General features: G+C 42.5%; 1 protein-coding gene across 1 annotated transcript in view; it reads right to left on the bottom strand.

Annotated features, from left to right (window-relative positions):
* Window positions 1-18,278, bottom strand: part of cacna1aa (calcium channel, voltage-dependent, P/Q type, alpha 1A subunit, a) — an 86,474-nt gene that overhangs the window by 8,804 nt on the left and 59,392 nt on the right. The window contains 13 exon segments of the mRNA XM_071204064.1: window positions 403-439; window positions 1,696-1,809; window positions 4,336-4,468; window positions 4,860-4,975; window positions 6,619-6,722; window positions 8,230-8,337; window positions 8,828-8,942; window positions 13,539-13,635; window positions 15,562-15,689; window positions 16,197-16,347; window positions 16,494-16,591; window positions 16,882-16,947; window positions 17,452-17,568. Coding sequence (XP_071060165.1) covers window positions 403-439; window positions 1,696-1,809; window positions 4,336-4,468; window positions 4,860-4,975; window positions 6,619-6,722; window positions 8,230-8,337; window positions 8,828-8,942; window positions 13,539-13,635; window positions 15,562-15,689; window positions 16,197-16,347; window positions 16,494-16,591; window positions 16,882-16,947; window positions 17,452-17,568 — 1,384 coding nt within the window.

Here is an 18,278-nt window from a genome sequence, read left to right as displayed (position 1 = left end):
ACATTAAGACACATATAGACGAGCACACAGGCATGAGGACAGAGAGCAACAAAGCACTAGCAGCAGCTGAGAGAGAGAAAGAGACACGGAGGCCACGGGACAGTATGTCCGTCCACACTGTTGATAATGACATGTGACGTGCGGAGTTCAGCCCATTTCCAAACCCAAAGGTGCATGGGAGAAGTCGCTAAGGATGCTGGGATCACTTTAAAAGCTGGGCTGAGATCACTTTAAAAGCTGGGCTGGGATCAGATTTGGTCATGCCAAAAAATGGGTGTCCAAATATATTTGAAAGAGATGAAAAATGAGGGGGTAAAAAAAGGAATTCCAAGAGTGTGTGAGAGTCAAAGACAGAGAGAAAAGAGGAAGAGAGACGAGACAGGGAAGACAGGGTACATACACTGAGGTTACTGCCACGTTGTCTCCCTTTCCTCCGCTGCTGTATGAGCACAGAGAAGACACACACACACACACACGCACACGCAGAGCCACAAGTACACCCAAGGTTTGGTCACACACAGAATTGAGAAAGAGAAATAAAGGAGACAGGGATGGATAGGCGATGACAGAGAAAAGGGGAACAGTGGAGCAGAAACAGAAGAGTGTCGAACCCAAAAAGCGATGGTGTGCCACGTGGAGAGAAGAAAGAAAAAAGACAAGAAAGAGAAGGAGGGACGGAGAAGGACAGTATGATTAGACACTGAAGCAGCAGTGAAGGTGGAAGAGAAACACTTACCACAGAGACTTGGAGCCAAAACTGGGTTATATAACATGTTCACCATGAAAATGCTCCATCAACGGCAACACGGTCACAACAGCAATGAGGACAATCAGCGAAATACTCACACAAATGGATTTGCATACACACACAAGTATAGTCAACAGCGGACATCCGTTTCAGGGCACAGAGAACAGTGAGAGCAGAAGAAAAACTGATACAACACACACACATCTGTAACACATGCTGGTTCAAAATAAATACAAATAACCCCAACATTCTAAAAATATTTAAGAAAAAACTGTAATAGAAGAAGTAAACAGTTTAGATTGAAAACAACAACAAAAAGATAAATAAATCAGCGTCTTGACAAAAAGAAAATGGCCGTCAGAGAGGTGTGTAAACTGTATGTATGTGTGTGCACATTTGTATTTATCAATTTTTTGTGCGCACATGACAACCAGAGCACTCACCGGGGAATGGAACAATATGGAATGGATGAGTGTTAGATGGAAACGAGACAACCAGGGTTGAAAAACCTCCATGCACGTGTCAGGATGAGAGGAAGAGGAGAAGAGGAGAAGAGGAGCAGAAGGTCTCACTGTGCCTTGCTGTGGTCCTTTTGAATTCAGGTTTGGTCGGGAGAGCAACATTTCAGCAAAACATTTCCATGTTTTAGCTAGAAATATTGTCGCGATAGCTAGCTCAACGGTCGTCACGTTACGGGTCGTTTAGAGGAAATAAATGTGACCTTTGCCCTTTACCACAACAGTAGCAATAGGAATTGGTCCACCAGTATGAATCTTTTAGACCCTGTGCCAAACTGTTTCCAACATGGATTCAAGTAACCACAGCAATACGTTTTACACCAACAAATCAGACCTTTGAGATGATGGTGTTTTCAAACCGAAATGAGATGAAGAAACAGAGGTAATGGGGGACTGAAAGGGGAGTGGAAGGATGAGAATGCTGCTCACTTGGTTGTCGCCTGGGAGGCGGGGCATGGAAGCGGCCCTGCCATGGCCTTCCATTGGTGGAAAGTGCTCAGTATCCGAGTAACCATCCTGCCCCATCTCTCTCATCTCTACCGTCTGAAAACAGAGCAGGAGAGCAGGAGATGGTGTGACGGCTGACATGAAAACTGACAGGGAGTAGGGGGATATGCTGGAAGGTTTGTTATCCAAAGAAAGCAGAGAATGGAGGGTCTCAGAGAGGTCAACGGAGTGTGTGTGAGTGTGAGGAAGGACTTTGCCATTTTGTTTTCTTTTGTTTGTTGTTTTAGTTTTAACATATGCTAGGAATACCAAAGGAATTGAGTGTTTGGGTCTTGAGATTAAACTTGGACAATAGTAACATAAGAATCAGATGTTGTGTTTGCAAAGGCTGCTGTCAAAATGGATCATCAAGCCAGTGCAAATATTCTAAAAATATGTACATTTCCAGACAGTTTACAAATATAAATCCAGCTTGTTGTGTCAGTTACTACCCTGCACATTTCTCTCTGCAAAGATGCCAAATGATATTATGTTTGGAGTGAAACTTTTACAAATGAATGGAACTGTTTAAAACAGATGTGTCACACTATTTCAATCATGAACTGAGAGGTAGTGCTAGCTATTCCATATATTCAGTCGTTAAAAAATACTAGATAAAACTTCAAATCAAATAATAAACTACAAAAAAATGCTTAACAGCTGACTACATTTAAAGGTGGGGTAGGTAAGGTAAGATAAGAGATAAGATAAGACTTTATTCATCCCGAAGGAAATTGTTGTGCCAGAGTAACAAAATACAATAAACACAAAGGTAAGTTTGAGAAACCGGCTCGAGATACACTTTGTTATATTCCATGGAATGCTCTTAACATCCGATAGCAATGAATATCTTAAGTGCTTTGACAAAAAATCCATAAAAAAAGTCATCTGTGGAAGCCGTAGTACTGTAAAAAGCACGACCAATCATTTTAGCCGACCGGGCTAAAATATCTGGATGGCCTACCTGCCTGTCAGCCTTCCATCGGGGCACAAACTTATCTCGTGCCCTCATTGGTCATGTGCGCGTTCGTGTGTGTTGGAGGAGGGGCTCTGGAAGGAAGTGGCAGATTTCTTCCGGTTGTGTATTTTCAAATTCTAGCGCACTCGAGCTGGTTTCTCCAAAATTACCTACCGCCTTTAAGTGCTAGTGTTTTACCATAGAAGGCATTTGTTTTCTAATATCTCCGGTTTTCTGTGCCTTATGACTCCATTTGTCCGCTTTCACTGTAGGTTATCAATCAAACTAGTTTGAAATAAAGCCGACAGCGACTCTCTTCTATCAAACTCCTGAGTTTAAACCTCTCCAGACCTCTGTTGATTGATATGAAGAAGAGGTTATGTCACAGGCCTGACTGATACATAGTCAGGCCCTCCAGGAGGTCTACAAGCAGAGAGGTTTAACAGAATGATGACGGAGACATGAACCGCTCTGAGGACAGAGGATAAACTCTCAATGACATGTGGAAATGTACGGCGAAGGAAAGGTTCAGTCAGATAAAAAATGTGTAAAGAGACAGGTTGAGAGATGGAAATAACTAAAAGAAGGTTCAACAACATGTCAATGCTAACTGACAAAATGTTGTCAAGGAGGGAAAATGGCCTGCTCAAAAGGAACAATAAGGCAACAAAGCAGTAGAGATGGGACAGTATGAGCTTTGAGCTTCTGTATTGTGTGCCGATTAGGCTTTGATTAAATAGGAGAACATATAGTACAAGAATGTGGCTTATCTTCCCGACTACTGACAAGATCGCCTCAACCTTAAGCATGAGTTCATATTGCTGATACTGATTTGGTTGGAGTGTAGACTATGAAACCAGAAGCAAGTCCTGTTAAACAAAACATTGCTGTGCTTCTAATTGAGGGTTCAGAAGGTAGCATTTGAGAAACCAGCATGAGTACGCTACATTTTTAAATGGTCTGCAAAAACAGCAGCACGAGCTCGAAAAGTGATCCAATCTAGCAAGAAAGTCACCAAGTTGGCAGAAGCCCGTCCCTTAGGTTTCACTCTAAAGCTCCTTCCCAACAGTATAATTATAAAATTAAACATATGATGGTAAAAGCTCAGTGAGGAACGTGGCTATTTTCAGCACTCACCTCTGTAGTTTGTGGAAGACTCTGGTGACGCATGTGACCAAATGCAATGATTGGACAGACTTATAACAGTCCTGCGACCAAACCTGGTGTCGTTATCTAATTCATGTAATGCACAGGGGTTATGGATAAAGGGGGGACTGCTTTAATGGAGATGGAATTTGAAACTGTAACTCCATAACGATCAAAGTTCATTTTACCATTAAAGTGTCCTCAATGGTCCTTTGGGGATTCATTTGTTAGCAATGACATGAAAATAAAACAAATGTTGAATGGGAGTTGAGTGTTTGAGTCCACACAAACTTGGTGTGTGACAAAGATGTGTTTTATTTGCAGTGTGTGTGTGTGTGTGTGTGTGTGTGTGTGTGTGTGTGTGTGTGTGTGTGTGTGTGTGTGTGTGTGTGTGTGTGTGTGTGTGTGTGTGTGTGTGTGTGTGTGTGTGTGTGTGTGTGTGTGTGTGGTCCTGGGGGTGTGCCTGTATGAGCTTCTACCTGAGAGTTGCTCATGCTCCCCAGGCTGTCCTCAGGGTGTCCCTCAGGGCTCCAGCTGCCGGCTTTTTCGGACATCTCCTGAGCACGAGCCGTCACCCACGATTGGCTCGCCGGGATCCCCCCCTGTACCGTCCTGTGACACACACAAACGTACCATCACACACATATCTTTCTGAAAGGAATATCTGACCCATAAAATAATGATTTGTATATCAATGGCTTACCCCGTGTTACCTTAAAAACGTTTTCTTGCGTGCCATGGTGAACGATAAATACAAAAACTATATTGGAACATCAGTTAAAACATATCTCATGCAGTTTAGATGTACTTGAAGTTATCAAAAATACGTTTTTTTGGGAATATTTGATCCCCATGGAGGGTGTGAGAAAAGTTGTATCCAATACTTCAAGGTAATAGGGGCTAAATAATTTGAGATACAATCGTCATTTTGCAGATGAAATATTCCTAGATTTCTACAAACCACCTCCGGTAAAGCAACCACGACAACCGGCGTCACACTCACAGGCCGTTGACCGTCTCTGTCGTCTCAGGTGGAGGGAGGGCGTTGTTCAGTCCCGTACCCCCATCCTGGCCTGGGGAAGGTGGCTCCACGCGCTGAAACAGTAATGGCGTTCGATTCTGTGTGAGATATACAACATGGCCGTCGCCAGCTATCAGGCAGACTGACAGGGAAATGGAGGGAGAAGGAGCAGAGCAGGAACAGAGGGCATGTAGAGAGGGGGCTGTCGGCTGAAGCAAGGCCAGGCAAAATAGGTTATCGAGGAGGAATAAATGAGGAGCTGCCCGGCAGCTAACAAGAGAAAGAGATGGGTCGACTAGGAGTGCATTCTGGGACCTGGCAACCCTTTGAGCAACCAGGTAGAGGACTTTAAGAAGTCCAATAAGGAAGCAAAAAATTCAGCCATTCAGCTAGATCTCAGGATAGGATCAAACTGAATTATCAGTAATCATTTAGTGTTTCATCTTATGATCAGTTGTCATAAGATGATTGATACTAAACATCTAAACATACATTTCCCTTATTGTATAGCAGGGAAAGTAGAATTGATATCGACATGAAGGGGAGGAATAGAAGAGGAGCCTCTTTCAAAATAGGGATGGAGAATATCATGACAGATCAACAAGGCAACAATCCTGTGAAGGGGAACATACAGCAGGTGAAATGCATGATGGGACATACATACGTTGTCATTCATGTATTTATCATTGACTAAAGAAGTTCCAAAGTGCTGCCTAATTACCAGCGCTCAAAATGTCAGATTGGTCCTGGAGCTGTTACACAAGCAAGTTAAAAAAATCCTCAAATGTGATTTTAAAATGTTTTTTCTACCTTAATTTAAATCCACAGTATGGCAAACCTTCCATCTATGATTGCAAACACTAAATACAAAAAGATTTACAGCAGGTAAAATAAACCTTTAAATAGTTATGTGATGTCTGCACTTATTCAATGTTTTGGACGAGGAAACACTGCAGAGGTTTAGCACTGTGTGTTGCTACAACATATGCTAGCTATGTGTTTGGGGAGAGAAGGGGTAAAGGAGCCCGAAAAAGGGGCCAAAAAGGGTTTGTTGATGTTTGAGAGATGACAAACATATCCTTACACGTGCAATGAAATCAGGTTGCTGAGGAGCATTACATTTCAGTTCTAATGAGACATCATCTTCTGATCCAAGATGAAATTCAGCTACGGGTAGGATGCAGCAACATCATAATGCAAATCGAACAGTCAAAGGTTACAAGCATTGGGGATTGGGAGTGAGGAGGTACCATCACTTTTTCAAGCATCAAACCAGGAGAGAATCGGGCTCAGGATAGAGGAGCTTCAATAAAGGCTCCCATGGTGCTTCAGGCACAGGCACCTCGGGGGCTGTGACAACACTGGAGTCTGGGTAAACCAATTCATCAATTTTTCTTATAAAAAATGCGTGATAACTGCAAAACCCTGGCTTTTGCATTTGACATTTTGTGAAGAGTATACCTAAATAATGCACTAAATGTTGCCAAAGCTTAAAAGCAAGAAGTACCACAACTTTCCCAGCAGATGGCAGCACTGTTTTGGCTGTTAGATAAAAAGCTATAGGTGATTTCATAAGATTGGTGACTGAATAAGGACTCCTCCCTGGATGGAGGTTGTCACAGCCCAGGCTTACATGAATGGGACTACAGCCCTGCAGCTTTGATTTCAGCACGTCAGTCTGCCTTTGACTTTAAAGGGTCGGGTGCAGGTGGAGTGCTTTTGCTCGTTGAGACAGTAGTACCTGCTCATCACGAAGAGCCTGGGAGCGCTTGATCTTGCTCTGCCGGTAGTACTCCATGATCATCATGGCAGCATAGATTTTCCCAACTGTCAGGTCTGTGGCTGCTGAGAGAATGACAAGTTACCCTGCGAGATTAGACCTTTGGTATGGACCCTGATCGCAAGGAATGGCAGAAAGGGGGTGAGGCATGCACACAAAACAGAGTACATTTCACACACACAACATTGAGCGAATAGTCTTTTCACAGACAGATTTTTTTTTTTTACTCTATTTTTTATTTTTTTAACTCTACTGTATAATATATAAATAAAATTGTGTAATCAAGCACATTATTTTGATATAGGTCAAACAAATCCAGTCGCTCTGGGTAACTATAACCATGTGATCACAAGAATCAACATAAAAAAATAAAGTAAATCAAAATAAAATTTGGTGATATTTACACTATAAATGACTCATTTGAACATGGTTGCAAATGTAATGCCAAATACACAATACATTTTGAGAGCAAATCTCATGCATGTCACAAACTAAAGCAACCGCTGTGTCATGCAACTAGTGCGTTAGCACATGTGCATTTGTGTAAGAAACACTGAAAAAGTATCAAGCACAGCCAGCCTGGCGCACACAGCTGACCGCCCCTGAAGTGAAAAGACGTCTATAGAGAGTTGATCTATAGTGAGGCACCCTCTGATCTCAGGCACAGAGAGGGGGAGAGTTGTGGGGGTCTGACAGGGATGGAGGGGTCTGTTCTTGTTAGTGTGGTGTCTGTAGCTGAAGGAAAAGATAGTAAATGGCTGCAATCACACCAAATAAGGCGTTGGTCATGCGGCAGTTTGCAATCTAAATGACTTGATGTGTGTAGTCAAGTTGTATCCCCCAAGCAGCAGAAGGAGACTTTATATTTCATTGTACATTTTTTTTGTCAGAGCAATTTTATAATCTTGACAACAACAGCACTTGAAGGCAACTTAATTCATTTCACAGCGTAACAAGAGTCACAGGGATTTTGCCCTTCAAGAAACATAATATGCCATTTCCCATACAATTTTAGATGATACAAAAAACTAGGGAAGTGATACCTTTATTTTCTTTATTTAAGTTGTATTTGGCCCCTTATCCATGGCAATAAGTGACTGATACATTTACTGTACTCGCTCAGTGACAGGCTGTTTAATTTATTGGCCGTTTAAACTTTCCTATTGCTGTTTTTTTTGTTTTCTCAATAAAAAAAATCCCTGATTGAGAGAATAGGAGGACTGGCGTTTTTTGTAACACCGCGTTATTAGTTGTGAATGCAGCGTTGGTGTTGTGTGTGAAGTAGTTATGCGTCCAGCCTGTGCTTTGTACGGTAGTAAGTTAGTTAGATTGTTAGCTCCTGTTTGTTGTTATTCATGTTCACTTAACTATGTCTTCCTAGATCTCAGGTTTATGGGTGGGGATGTGTGGGGTTATGTGCCGGCTGTATCAGAGGGTGCAGCAGTGAGAGAGACTGACTGAGAGAAGCGGTCCTCAGGTGGCGTGAAGAGAATAATCGTTGGAGCACTGGGCGGCACAGGGTGGCTGCATCCATCCCACATTGCTGCGCCTGCACAACACTCTGCAACTTACACTTGTGCGGCGTAACCAGCAAATCTAGAGTCTTCTGCGAGAGGTTGGGCCAGATCGCCATCATCTCTTTCCTCAGCTCGGCGTCCATCTGGTGCTTGTCAACCCCACCTAGGCAGAGTTCAACAAACATGCAACACACATACAAACACGCACATATATACACAGACAAGCCCAAGTACACACAGTCGAAATTGGGACAGAAAAAAAGTGTATGCATTCACACACAAACCATTCATACACAACCAGATTGACACAAAAAGGTATAAGAGGACATACAAACGTGAAAACAAAAACAACAACATATTTGTATTAGTAAGGTCATGACAACCCCTATGCATTTTTTTCCAGTATAGTAATGATTTAATCAGAGGTCATTCTATTTTTTATGAAAAAACCTCGATTCCACCCTCATCATTTCACATAAGATATATATATATACAGTATAAGCCACCATTAAAATCACACTGTACTTAAGATACAGGAGGTGAAGCTTCAGGAAGGTTTCTGGGTTCGATGCTGCACTTTGGGGGAAAATAAGATAAAAGGAGAAGAAATCATGTGGAAATTGAAGTAGAAGGAGGTAAGAGGGACTCCAAACCTTCTGCGCCCTTGGCGATCTTGATGTCCAGTGCCGTGCGGATCAAGGCCATGAGAGTGGAGTTGAAGTGGACCGTGTTGTCATCGGCAACAGGCAGATCCATACGGAGCAGTCTCTGTGGGAGAGCCAATCAGGGCGAGTGGTGAGAAAATGGGGAAGTAAGCGGGTCGGCGTGTTTGTGGAACCTCCAGGTGTGAAGGGGGGAGGGGAGGGGGAGGGGTCGTGGTAAAGGAGGGTTGAAGGAGCTTTGCATAGCATCTGTAGCAAGCTCTGACTCAGTGTCCAATTAGGTCTATTTGATATTCAGTGCATCTGCGACATCAATTCACATTTAGGAAATTCACAGTATTCAATCTGTTTTGTCGTATGGACGAACCTGTGAGTGCTAAGATGATTAATAAAGACGTTTTTTTTTTCAAGATTGGTTCCTTGACTCATGTATTTCGTAACTGGTCTTCGAAGTCAATTTGTTGACAATCACAAGTCCTCACAGGTTGGTAAAACAGGTGATGTTGAGCCTTCAATGAGGATACAGGACAGCCTGAGCAGCAGCTACTAACACCCAGAGCTCCTCCTGGAGGTTCACAGTGAAAACAACAGAGGCCTAATGACAAACCATTAAACCAAAAACAACCAAGGGGCCGATCTAAGAAGGAACACACTTTGTTTTTCGTTTATTGGTTTGATTTTGTATAGGTCTTGTTGGTTCATCATTTATAACACAGACACACAGCAAGTCACAGATGACAGATTGACGTTCGGGTGTTTGGTGACAGAAGACGGCGACATCCCAGCATGCAGCTTATCATGCCTGCCCCCACACCCAGATGTAATGCCTTTCCTTTAATCCATCCATCAAAACTCTATCCCCCAAACCTCTCTTGCATATCCCACCCTCATGCGGCATGCGATGCATACACAAAATGCCTCTCAGGACAAGCAGCTGCACAGCCTTACACAGAAAGCATCCTCTGTTGGCGACATTAAAATGAGTTGTTTTAAAGTGGCTAGTTATTGTAGGGAATAAGAACATCTGTAGACGATGGGCTAACCTGAAATAATAGAGCATCTCGCTCTAGTGCTAATTATCTGATGTCTAAAATGTGAAAAATGGGCACAGACTTGGAGGGTTAATAGGTGAGAGAGAGCAGCATTCTGTGGAAACAGAAAGAAGAAGAAACAAAAGAAATGGCCACCATGGAAGTGGTGTTTTGGTGCTAAAATGCAGGTGATTGTTCAGGTGAACATAGTCCAGGTATATGAGGTGAAAGGAAATATGGCTTCTGCCAGAAAATAGATTTTAAAAGAGTTGAAAGGGACAGCTTAAGGGAAAGAGATGTTAGAGAAATAAAAATCAATAGGTTAATAGGTTAAGAGCTGGAGCGTGTAAAGAGGAAAATGTGACCAAAAGAGACAAGAGCAAAAACGATGGAAAGGAAAAAAAGAAAGAAACATCACCACACTGGCTGTTTCTCTACGAAAGCGGTCCTGCCTGAAGGCCCTGCGTGTCTCTTCAGGACAGAGAAGACTGAAGGTTAAGAGCAGTGGAGCGGATGGGTCATTGTTCTGTGGACTGGGGGGAAGGTCAAAGGTAAGGTTTGGATTTCTCTCATTGGCTCAGGGAAAGTTGAACGGGAAATAAGGAATCAACACAAAGATGGCAATTAGGGTTAGATCAGGGAAGCCAAAACCATGCATGTAGAGCATGTTAGGTTGTTGGGTGAGGGGAGTAGGGGTCTACGTTTAAGTTCAGGGAGGAGGCTTTTAGGGAGAATAGTTGGTCAAATAAAAAAGAGGAGAAGAAGAAAGCATCTAATGTAAGGCTGGGGTAATCAAATCAAAACATGAGAAAGAGACAGAGATAGGGGTGCGAAAACCTGAAGCAAATAATATAATTCAAACCTCAGGTGAATGTTTTCCCTTTGAGTGTAATCAAGTGGAGACGGATAATTATTTTTAGTACAATTACACACTGTAAATACATGGTAGTAGTAGGCTGAATAATCGGGCAGATTAATGCCATTTAGATTTTATATACTATTTCACTGTTGTTAATTAAATTAAAATCATATATTTTTTCATATATTTGTTTAGTTTAGTTACCTGTGGACATTTATTTCGATCATAGATTTGTCCTTATACATACATTCAAATATGCAATGTTCGGCCACTAGGGGGCTCTCATCTCAGCAATAATGACGGTGTAGCCCATGATAACAATTTCTTCATGGTTCAGCAATAAGACTATTTTTTAACAATTGATCTGCTCCTCTCCAAAACAAAATGGGTAAAACTAGAAAAAACCACTAAACAATTTCTACTTGATCAAGTAAATGTTAAAAATGGTAATTGGTAATAAATATTGGCCACCTTCTAAATATCGGCATTGGCCATTTAAATACTGGAAACCACCTCATGAAAATACTCATATCTAAGCCCTATTCATTTTAAATGTCATATAATGTCAGTACTATTTGCCCCAGGCCTGCAGGAGTAGAAGGGAGGTGGATAAAGCGATGGACGCGATGGAGTGATCTCCTGTGCCTACAGGCTGTTTGGCCGGCTGCCCCCCCGAGGCTCACAGTGATCTGCCAATGATGCTTCATGAGACGCATTGATCACAAGAGGTGTAACAGGAACATGTGGTACCATGAAGGCAAATGTGTTGTTATATTTCTGTATATTTCTATATTTCTGGTGACAATTGATGTCAGATTAATTGTGTCAGAGCTGATTATATGACAGACGGGGGTTTGTGCATTGGGTTGGTGGTTATCGGCCATGCAGAAGGCAGGTGAGGGAGTGTATATGTGTGGGGAGGGGAGCAATATGCAGAGATGAGGGGGGCTGGAAACAGAATAGAACTGCATTGACGACAGAACCAAAGGACAAAGAGAAGATTGGACTTGCAGATAGAAAAAGAGCTGCTTGGGGGCTTGGAGCTGCTACATGAAGGGTGACAGAACAAGAACTGCTTCTGTATGGCAACCAAAGGCTCTCTGAGGGAAACATCACTGAGACAAGCCCTTCTGCTCTCTCTACCATTAGGGATAAGAGAACATATCTGTGTGTAGGTGGATATGACTTCAATCTGTGTGTGTGTGTGCATGTGTGCGTGGTTGTCTGCCACATCCACAGGACGGAACGAGTCAGAGGACGTAAGTCTAGCGGACCTTCCAAGCCCTGCTGCACACGCATGTTTCTGTGTGTGTGTGTGTGTGTGTGTGTGTGTGTGTGTGTGTGTGTGTGTGTGTGTGTGTGTGTATTCATGTGTGAAATGTCTAACTATTTCATATCTCAACTGTTAAAATAACTGCATTCATACATTAGCTTGTTACGATCACTTTACCTGAAGAATAATGACACTATTTCAAAAAATGTGCATGTCTGTGTAAATGTGTGTCGTACACGGTGCAAACGAGCTGAGAAGGTCCCTCTTTTCGTCCCCTCCTGTGGATACACACCCCCCCACCCCACCCCAGCTTAACCCTTAACCCCATCTTGCTACCTCCTCCCACCAATCCCACACCACCACACAACGCCACAACACCGACCAGCCCACCCCCACTTTCCACGAAAAGAAACAGAAACAGAACTGAAGAAAACAACGACACTAAAGGTTACACCACGTTGAGCGCTTGAATCCCTGGCACCCTCCCCTTTCTGGACCCCCCCCCCCTCCCAAAATAACACCCATAGGAGACTGGGGGTGAAGATGGGGCCCTTTCTGACCTTGTAGGCCACCCGTGCTGGACACCTCTTCCCGAGGCCTAGTGGAGGACACATTTGCCTCAGCATGTCATACATTTCCCTGCAACTGATCCTGCCACTGCATCATCAGCCATCACCCCGTTAACAAGAGCACAAAGAAAAGGAGAGATGGAGATATTTAGAAAAGAGAGAAGAGGAGAGAAATAAGATGCAGCGAGAGATTGAGGAGTGATTTAAGGACAGAGTTGAAAAGGAGGAGGCGCAGAGTCAGAGATAAAGAGAGAGAATTAGAGGAAGACCAAGTAAAATAAATAAACAACAGAAAGACAAGGTTATTGGGCTGATTTGGAGCGACTGTGGCTGTGTGGCTTCTGTGTGAGCTACTCCGAGGGAGTAAAGGTCAGAGGGAAGGGAAACAACAGGAGGATTGGAATTTGAGAAGTAAATGTAGGTATCAGAAGACAACTCTGTGTAAGCAGGACAAAGGCATATATATATATATATATATATATATATATATATATGTGTGTGTGTGTGTGTGTGTGTGTGTGTGTGTGTGTGTGTGTGTGTGTGTGCTGCTGCTCGGACCAGGAGAGAGGGGAGGAGGAGGAAGGGGTGTCAATGCAGTTTCTGTCTTTCCCCAAACCCCCAAAAAACCAAGAACAATGCAACACTACAGTGAGCAACCGTAGCTTGCTACATTATAGCCATGGCTCCAAGCAAAAAGAAAATAATAATCAAAAAAGAATATTTACAAAAGAAAGATTTGTTTTCAAATGTGCTAAAAAGGTGGATTTGTTTGTTGGTGCATTCCACATGCGTCTCTGGGTGTCTGCATTGTCCCGCACATTCTCTCAGCAATTCAGAATGCAAGTCGATAATGGTGGAAAATAAGGTTTAAATTGAAATGATAATAAAAAATAAAGCGGCATTCACTCCATTCCTGGATGCTGTGGCTAGCAAGTGTGGTTGAGAGATTTTGTTTTAATAGAAGTCAAACCTTGCAGGCCACCCTATGGGGGCATTTCTTTCCTAAGCCGAGAGGCGGGTCGATAACTCGCAATAAACTGTACATGTCCTTATAATGAATGCGCCCGCTGCAAGAAGAATACAGGGGAGTTAATGAAACACACGCACAGGAAAAAAAACACACAGACAGCGAGAAAGAAGACAGAACATTGGGAGGAAGAGCACAAGAGTGACAAGAACACAGTATCTGGAAATACTTTACAACACGTTGACTGTAAATGACTGACTTCTGCACCTGCATGCTCCTACAGTTACCAACTCTACACACTATCCGTTTTCCACTTTATGCCACCATTTGTTAAATGTGTTTTTTTAGCCTCAATGTTTTACAACTGACAAATAATCAAATCAAATCAGGTTTTATTTGTATAGCACATTTTAAAAACAATGTAGTCCTAAGTCCTAAACATGGCTGCTGCTCTCATTTTTCCACATGCACATTTTGTACACTAACATGTTTTTGTTGGACATTGCCTTGTTTTTGTACTTTGTTTCCTATCTGGCACGTGTGACTTAACAGTTCATCGTGGTTTCTTTCAGCGACTTCATTTGATGCTGTCTGATAGGGTTAAACAAAGTCATCTGAGTATTTATTTGCACATCGGCTGGCAATGAATAGCTTTAAAGCAAGTTGATTCAGGATATTTAACTTTTTCAAATCATATACTTTTCAAATCTTTGGGATTCGGGGAAGTTATGAAGAAAGCCAAAAGGCACACGTTGTTGATGTTAAAGAACAGTTTGAGTGTCATTTGTCAAAGTCATCACATTTGTAACTCCAGCCTGACACGAGTACATTATATGACTCAAGGTCATTTTTCCATCTTCCTCCTTTATTCTGTTTCTCTCTCTCTTACTCCTCGTCCTCAGTTCGACAGCCCTTGCTTTAGTCCCTCCAGTCAAACCCCTGTCTAGATGTGTGCACAATGTAATTAAAGATGTGCAAACAGAGTAGAAAAACATGTCCTTGGTTACCAGCTAAACGCTTAATAGCTGCTTGTGGTGTGTAGATCTCCTCCCTCTTAATATTATGTGTTTAATGTTAAGTATCTTAGTGCCCCGTCTTCTGATTCCTGTGCAGCGTGTCAGATGTAGTACGTTGGGGTTGAAAATAGCATGTTAGTGTCAATGAATAGAACACAAAATGTTATACATTCCTACTAATACTTCTCTTTTCAGACTTTGTAGAGCTGTCTCTGTGCAGGCTACAGGTCGGGGCAACACACAGGCACTGGAATACAGATACCATGAAACGTAGCATGTCTACAGGAGACATTTAGACCACAGAGTTGGACTAGGGAGCTGTGTGTAGACATTGCCACATTGTTTTTTAAACCGTATGCAGATTCCAGGAGTGGTAAAATATTTGGGACGGGGTGGGGGATATTTCAGGAAATATTTACAGAAAAGAAGAAGAGGAGGAGGAGGAGGAGGAGGGGGAGGAGGAGGGAGGGGTTGTACGGCGTGAGAGAGATAACCAGATGCCTGATGAGGTTATGCTCAGATCCGTTACAGCCCTCTTGCAGCTCTTTCACTAGAACATTCCTATTAGTTCATACGAGTGGTTTATTCTTTTGTGTGTCTATTCCAGATCATTTCAAACACCTCGTGATTCAGTCTAACACAAATCTAAACCACTGTTGAAAACTTACGGATTTATTGTTGCTGATTTTACCGTGTTAACGAGTATATTAAAGCAAGAAAATAATGTCTGTCTGGTTGGTTTTATCAAACCACTGTAAAGCGTCTTTGAGCACCTGGAAAAGCGCTTTGAAATTAAATGTATTATTATTATTATTATAAGTACTGTGCTGTTTTGTGTCGACAACTGTTGCAAGCACAACCAAAAATATGATAAGTTTATGAAAAAAGCGTTTTTTCTTACTTCTTTAATAATGTTAGAATTAAATGAGTGTAATTTCCATGGAACAGTTCTGTTGTGTGTGCATATGTGTGTGTATGCGCACCATGAGTGCATGCACGTTCCCACTCACCAGGCAGCAGGGTCATACTCGGCCCATATCCTGACATACTCATCCAGGTGGTGAGGTCCCAGAATGGAGGAATCTCGCGTCAGGTACTCAAAGTTGTCCATGATGACGGCGACAAACAGATTCAGCATCTACACACGAACACACACGAACACACCGGCAGAACGTTCAACATCGCATCTGACGGCTTAATGTCAACGAATATGGATTAAAGAAGAATATTTCGTTAGATTCAAATGTGTTGTGAGATCTGTAAATAATTAAATTTATTTTCTTTTAATAAATGTTGACTTTTGGACTCTGGACTTTAAAACGTTTGGATCACACACGTCGGTTATAATCACACAGCCACCGATGAAATATAATTGTATAAATAGTACAACACTAATAATATAAGTGTAGCCTACGCTTTCTGCTACTGTGCATACATACTGGATTCAAACACAAAAAAAGATTTGTGTACATTAGTATTTGAATGTCAACATAAAGCCCTAGATGTTACTGTATTTATCTTTATATAAAATCTGATCTATGGGCTTAGAGTCCGTAATTGAGTTGTTTGATGCCTTTAAAATGGTACTACTGGATCATAACACAAGGGACAGATGAGTGTGTTAGATTACGTAGTATGTACTCACCAAGAATGAACAGAAGAAGATGAAAGAGACAAAGTAGAGGTAAGCAAACTGGCTGCCACACTCTGGCTCTGGATTTCCGGTCAGGGGGTCGCACTCCTTGCTCCCCAGACACGACAGCATGATCTCATGCCACGCCTCCCCCGTCGCACTCCTAAAAGACACACAAAAAGGTTCTGTGATTTATGAAGTAAAAAGTCACCCAGGTTTCAGATATTTTTTACAAAAAACTCTTTATTTCTTTATGAGATGCTAAAACTAAACACTGTGTATATGCACAGATCCACAAAACACACGCACCTGAAGAGCAGCATGAGAGCCATTACGAAGGTCTGGAAGTTGTTGTGCGGGTTGATGGCACTCTCTCCTTCTTCATCAATAGCGATATTCCCAAACAGCTGTTGAGCACACTCATACTGTCAACACTGAAAACCACACTTCTCATTAGTGACCTCTCTGGCTTCGTTTGCGACAAAAGCAGCTCCTAATACGCCAACACGCCGCTTCTATAATCCTGATCCTCCTCCTCTCGTTATGCACCGGATCCTTATCATCATTCTCCTTTTGGCATCCTCCTCCTCCTCCTCCTCCTCCTCCTCCTCTTCATAATCATTATTAACTTTCAAATATATATGTAATGCATCCCCAAAGCAGTACAGACGCTTTTGAGGTTGAGGCTCTCACCCACCTGCATGCCAATGATGGCGTAAATGAAGAACAGCATGGCGATGAGGAGGCAGACATAAGGCAGCGCCTGGGGGGAGACACATTATCCGTCAGGTGTATGCTTCAAACATAATAGTGCCCTGTGCAAAATATACAAGATTGCACCTAGGCACTGTTCAAGTACCGTACTTTTCGGACTATAAACCGCGACTTTTCCCCCCATTTTTTTTGTACAGCTAACGGCCACTAGAGAACCTCCTAAATCTATGGATTTTACAGGTACAATTAACCACCTTTAACTCTATGGGCTCTATGACCGGTCCGCGCCCGCCACCTCTAAGCGGCGGGCTCCAGCTCCAGCAGGAACAGCTGGAGGCCGGAAAAGAGAGAGACAGGTAGCGCGCCAAAGTAAAAGTGGAAGTGAGAGACAGAACGAAAGCAAGACAGACGGACAATTTAGCTGCTGCGGCTTATATGCAGGTGCGCTTTATAGTCCGAAAAGTACGGTATATAAACAAAAGGTTGTATAGGTGTATTTCTGTAAAATGCATGTGATGTGTATGTTTGCTGAGCTGTGTAATTGGGTGTAAACCTTGAAGGACTGAACGAAGGTCCAGAGCAGGATGCGAATGGTTTCTCCCTGCCTCAGCAGCTTGATGAGACGAGCTGCCCTGAACAGCCTCAGGAAACTTAGGTTGATGAAATTATTCTACAGTACAGCCACAACATAAGCCCAGAGAAAGAGAGAAGGAAAGAGGTATAGAGAAAGGGGGTGTGGAAAGAATTAGGGTTGAAAGTAAAGAAGAGAAACGTTGAAGAGGAGGGAAGAAGAGAATAGGAAGGATTCGGGGTTGGAATAAAGGGAAAGAGGAGTTAGTTTTGGTGCAAAGTGTGCAAACAATTTTCCTTATACAACCAAACCATAACAAATGAGGAAAAACAGTCAAATCCAAACGGAGGGAGATTCAAACAAATAAAGGAATCAGGAGCCAAACAAGTCAAAGCAAACCAAACTCAAACCAGCAAGGCTCCAACAAGCTTTTTCATATCCATTAAGTTAGACAAAACCAAACAACACAAGGGGAAATCATCCAAATCTAACTAGTGTCATCCAATTGGGTTACGTAGTAGTAGTTGTGGCAGGAATGGTGAGTAGTTAAAGTGCAGGGACATCAGGACGTTTCCTTGGAAACACAACCAAATGCACTAGTTCTCTCAAGGCAAAATATGCAATATTTCTAAAATGAAGCAAGCCCAGAACATGCAGGTGAGCACTAACACAAGGCAAACCGGTAACGCTAAAGGCTCAGCGGAAAATTCATCAAATAGGAATGGCTGCCGAAGTCATGTGACAACCAGTGGTGATGTCACGGACAAATAAGAGCAAAAGGGTGGTTGAAGGACCAAATCAGGTCAATA

This window comes from Pseudochaenichthys georgianus, chromosome 8, assembly GCF_902827115.2.
Source record: "Pseudochaenichthys georgianus chromosome 8, fPseGeo1.2, whole genome shotgun sequence".
Lineage (NCBI taxonomy): Eukaryota > Metazoa > Chordata > Actinopteri > Perciformes > Channichthyidae > Pseudochaenichthys > Pseudochaenichthys georgianus.
The sequence above is the reverse complement of the archived record's forward strand: the minus strand, read 5'-3'. Positions and strand labels throughout refer to the sequence as shown.